Source organism: Lonchura striata, chromosome 5 (assembly GCF_046129695.1).
Source record: "Lonchura striata isolate bLonStr1 chromosome 5, bLonStr1.mat, whole genome shotgun sequence".
Taxonomy (NCBI): Eukaryota; Metazoa; Chordata; class Aves; order Passeriformes; family Estrildidae; genus Lonchura; species Lonchura striata.
This window is the reverse complement of record NC_134607.1, coordinates 18,368,232-18,372,569: the sequence shown is the minus strand read 5'-3', so window position 1 is coordinate 18,372,569 and position 4,338 is coordinate 18,368,232. Positions and strand designations below refer to the sequence as shown.

Genomic DNA, 4,338 nt, shown 5'->3' with positions numbered 1-4,338 from the left:
CATTTCTCACTCATAAAGTTACATACTGATGAGCTGATGGAAGAGTATAATTATTTCTAGCAGATAAAGAACTCCAAGGGTGCTTTTTAAATTTAAAAGTAACTTTTTATGTTTCATATCAGTTGATCTCTAGGAGGTTTGCTAACCTTGTATAGATCTAGGTAGGTTTAATTCTGATTTATTGTTTTAATAACAGATAGAAATAAAACTGGTGCAACTGCACCAAATCAGAGTTTGCAGTGAGGCAAACCCTTCTGCATGAATATGTCTTCTGGGAATCCTATTTCTAACAATTTATAAGCTTTATCCATATAAACTAGTCAGTGAGAGTCTTTCAATCAATAAGAGTGTTTATTATCATCTCAGATAAATAGGAACCGTTTTGTGCATGAGTTGGATATGGTGGTTTAAACCTGCTTGCCACAGTTCAGCTTGGTTTAGTTTCTCAGGCAGGTGGAAGCTGAATAAATACAACCAACATTCAATTCCTGCAACACAGTTCATATCTAAATGGCTGTGGAAAAATGAGTTTTACTTTCAAACCAGCCCAAACAGTCCCTAAAGTTTCCATAAGAAAGTCTTCCCATGAATCAGTTAATAGACTTTTTAATATTGTAGGTTATTGAGTGAGAAAGACTCAGTAAAGTCTTTTAATTCACTTAGTGATGTAACCTGGCCTATAGCTTAGTAATGCCTCTGGTAATGTTGATGCTACAGAAAATAGCTTTATTTGCCCACTTTCTGTGTCAAACCCAAAGGTCATGCGCCAGGTTGTCTCAGCGCAATGTGCTATAGGCTGGTAACTGGTCCTTTAGCCTCTCCTGCTGCTTCTGTGCTCGTGAGAGGGCTCAGGGAGAAGTGGGGGTTTTTGCACCATGGCACATATGTGGTGGCTTGCAGGGACTTGCCTGCTCCACACCTTGCCTGGCAGCTCCAGCCTGCCAAAGAGGGTGAAGCCTCTGCAGCTGCCCCGCTTAGATGTGGCCTTCTTTGGCTGAAGGTGTTTTCCATTTCTTTTTTGTTTCTTAGCAAGTGTTTGAAATGCTTTATCAGTCTGCCTGTGCCTCGCTGCTCCCCAGTGCTTCAGGCCACCAAGTATTTGGGTTCATCAGGCCGGAGTTTCAGGATCTTGTCCATGCAGAGCAGGATGAGGGTCAGAAACCAGAGGCTCCAGCCGACAGCCGCTGCGATCCACCCGTAGTCATCCATGCCCGAAGGACAGCACGCGGCCGCTTGCCTGCAGAAGTTCACATCTGGTGGAGGAGAAATGAAGTGAGCTCACGGGAGGCCAAGTACGTGACAGGTTTCCTTTACTAGAGAAGGCAGATGACTTCTGCCCTATCACTCTGCCTTGGCATCTTTCCCCTAAACCTGGCTCTTTACCTGGTGGATGACTCTGGAGTAGTGGTGGGATCTCGGGTTGTTTGGGGCTGGCTGTTTGGGAAGGACCTGGTAGGGCAGGGGAAAGAGGCGTTCTTGGAAACCCGTATAATGCCCACAGGCAGTCTGGCAGGGAGCTTTAGGACACAAATTAGCTATCAATTAGTCTGTTCAAAGCTATGAGTCTGTCTGAATGTACCTAAGATATCATACCCTGACAGTGGAGAAGTCTTAGAAATGCAGCCTAGAGGTTGACCCACAATGGAAGGCTTGAGAAGAGATAAAACCATTTCCAGGACAGCCCCTCAGTCCCAGTGTAGACTCATCACCAAACTTTTAACAGGTAGTAATGATTTATGAAGACTTACTAAGACATGGTGGTTCATAGTCAGTTGTTGAAACATTGGAGGTGTCTTCAGCTGCTGCGAGAAGGAAAGCAAAGGAGAAAAGGTAAATTGGATTAGAAGAGTGATGTTTGGCATCAAGCAGAGAAATCTGAAAGCCATTGGCCTTGTAGAGGACTGTGGAATGGAAACAACTTGAAGAAAGTAAGTTCCTGCCCCTAAACATTGCTGCATTAGGATATGCATCCTTATCCCACCACTTTTAACACCAGCTTCAGAGACCTGCTCTAGCAGCATCCCTCTGGAGCAGCTGCATTATTGCACCTCTGCCTTGGTGTGAGCCTGGCTGAGCCATTCTCTCAGAGCTCAAATTAACCACTCTCCTTGCCCAGGCTGCAGGGGCACAATGAGCAAGCACAGAAAGGAAAGACATTCAGTGGGATGGAGAGATCCATGGCCAGCAGGCTGTACCTCAGCCTACTTTTGCCCTTAGAAAAATCCCAGGGTGCACAGGAATCTGGCAGAGCTGAGGGTTGAGCCCACCTTTGGGGAGCCTCAGCAGGTCCACCCAGGCCCCAGTGGGGAGCTTTGGCTTTGCTGCAGGTTGGAGCATCTGAAACTGCTCTGGCTGTACTCCAGTTCATACCAGCATGGTAACCAGCTCAGGATGGAAAATAGAACATCCAGAAATAAGTCATGAGGGAGAGAGGCTTGGAGCTTCGATGTGGGTTTTGCCTCCTTATCCTGCTTCCTACCCAGAATCAGCACACACAGACTCTGACACAGCTCTGTAGCTGGTATCCAGCTCTCCAAATGTGCACATGGTGTCACAGGCCAAACCCTCCTTAGTCCTCCTTAATGCTGCCTTGCCCCTGAGCCTCAGCGTGCTCCCTGCAGCACTGCAGGAGCAAACCAGGGCAGCAGCAGGATGCTTGCAGGGGTAAAAACAGGCTGAACTGGCCCCTGTGCATCAGCACCTATCTGTCCCCTGCTGCAGAAGGAAGAGTCAGAGAAACACCTCTTCTTGTGCTGCCATGAGCAGCACAGTTCAAGTTCAGGCAGGTAGAGTATGTCCTGCACAGACAAAAAGTGGCCTGGGGAGACTCCAGTAGTGAGGACTCCTGCTGTATGGGGAAGCCCTAATGTGCTGCTGGTCCCAGACCTGGCAGAAGCTATGAGAGAACTATTTCCAATCAAGCTATCACTCTGAGCTGGTAATTTGGAATGTAGCAGAGAAAATCAGCTCCAGCTTGATTTCACCAAAGACTGCAAAATAAAAGCTCAGGTTTCGTTTCAGCTGAGGAAACCAGAACAGAATGAGACACATTTGACCAAAGATTTGCTTTGAGTTTGTTGTTTTCCAAGTAACAGCAAGTAAACTGAGACTGTCCTGTGAGACATGTTCCCCTTGGGGTCACCTGCTGTTGCTTAGCTCTTAGTTTTGAGCTGACCCATCATCAGCAATACCAGAGCTTTCCCTCTGGCATCTGCCATGCTCAGAGTGGGCCCCTGGGCAACCTGCTTCAGGGAAGGGTCTGAGTATTCCCCATTCTTTCCCCATTCTTCTGTCTGACTCTCATAGGATTTGCAGAATGACCTTGGCTGAGCCTATAATTTGTTTTCTCAGTTAATAAATACCTCACAGAAGCACTGGGAAGAATCATTAAAACCTGTGTATGACCTGTGGAAGGAAATACTGCAGAATGCCGAGTGCTGGTTTCTGTTTTTAGATCTTGCAGCCCAAAGAACAGGCTGTCAAAGCCTCAAAGCCAGACCATCTTTAAACAGCTAACAGGTCTCATTTGCTGCTGATATACAACAGCCTGGTGGGAAAGGAGCAGCTCACAGGTCTCATTTACATTTAATTTTGGTTTCAGGCAACTTCAACAATTAAAGTGGCACCAAAGCCACATTTTCTGCAAAAAGCTTGTAATGAAATTTAAATCAGAGTACAGTGATCCTAATGGGTGATATTGCAGGGGCTCCTATGCCTCAGCAAGCAGAAATAGGCCAAGTAACTGTGGCTCCTGTCTCCTTGCTGTTCAGTGGGGTAACCTGCAACTCAGTCACATTTACAGTGGTTCTGTAAATAGCTGGCAAAAGAGCAGGGTATCAAAACCGGAGCATAAGAGAAGAGAAATACCTGCTGAGCAGGAATCCCAGAGGGCAGCGGCGAGGCAAAGCACAGCGAGGGCTGCCCAGGGCTCACAGCAGAAGTGCTTCATGCCGAGGGTCCCGCTCCCACTGCAGCATCCACACAGAGCAGCTCGCTGTCTCTGGCACGTCTGGTGCAGCAAAGCCTCGATAGCTCAGGGAGCTGCTGTGCTGAGCAGAGGGTGGAGCAAGGGAGCTTCCTGCTGCCAGGACACCTTGAACTTTCCTGCCACAACCAGGTGAAGAAAGAGCAGGACTCTGACCAAAATAGCTTCAGTGGGACGTGGATACCAGGAGGTGGCTCCTGAAGGTTAAGCCTGAAGGTTTCTCCCCAGGATATGCTGCAGCTGGAAGGAGGACAGGCTTCCAGAGCCAGCCCTTCCCAACAGGGTCCCAAGCAGCTTCTGTCTTTTGAGTTTCTTTTTGGTCCTGTGAAGATAGTTTAATATAGGTGGAAAGG

General features: G+C 47.6%; 1 protein-coding gene across 1 annotated transcript; it reads right to left on the bottom strand.

Annotated features, from left to right (window-relative positions):
- Positions 1 to 335: 335 nt before the first annotated feature.
- TMEM213 (transmembrane protein 213) lies at positions 336 to 4,029 on the bottom strand. The gene is made up of 3 exons (XM_021536781.3): positions 3,868 to 4,029; positions 1,749 to 1,802; positions 336 to 1,253 (listed from the first exon to the last, which is right to left on the bottom strand). The coding sequence occupies exons 1-3, from the start codon at positions 3,947 to 3,949 to the stop codon at positions 1,084 to 1,086; spliced, it is 306 nt and encodes a 101-aa protein (XP_021392456.2). The 5' UTR covers positions 3,950 to 4,029; the 3' UTR covers positions 336 to 1,083.
- Positions 4,030 to 4,338: the final 309 nt, after the last annotated feature.

Coding starts and splice junctions, on each gene's coding strand:
- TMEM213 (XM_021536781.3), bottom strand. CDS start 3,949: ATGAAGCACTTCTGCTGTGAGCCCTGGGCAGCCCTCGCTGTGCTTTGC. Junction 1,803..3,867: donor CTGGGATTCCTGCTCAGCAG/GTATTTCTCTTC, acceptor TCCTTCTCGCAG/CAGCTGAAGACACCTCCAAT. Junction 1,254..1,748: donor CTATGAACCACCATGTCTTA/GTAAGTCTTCAT, acceptor CTCCTCCACCAG/ATGTGAACTTCTGCAGGCAA.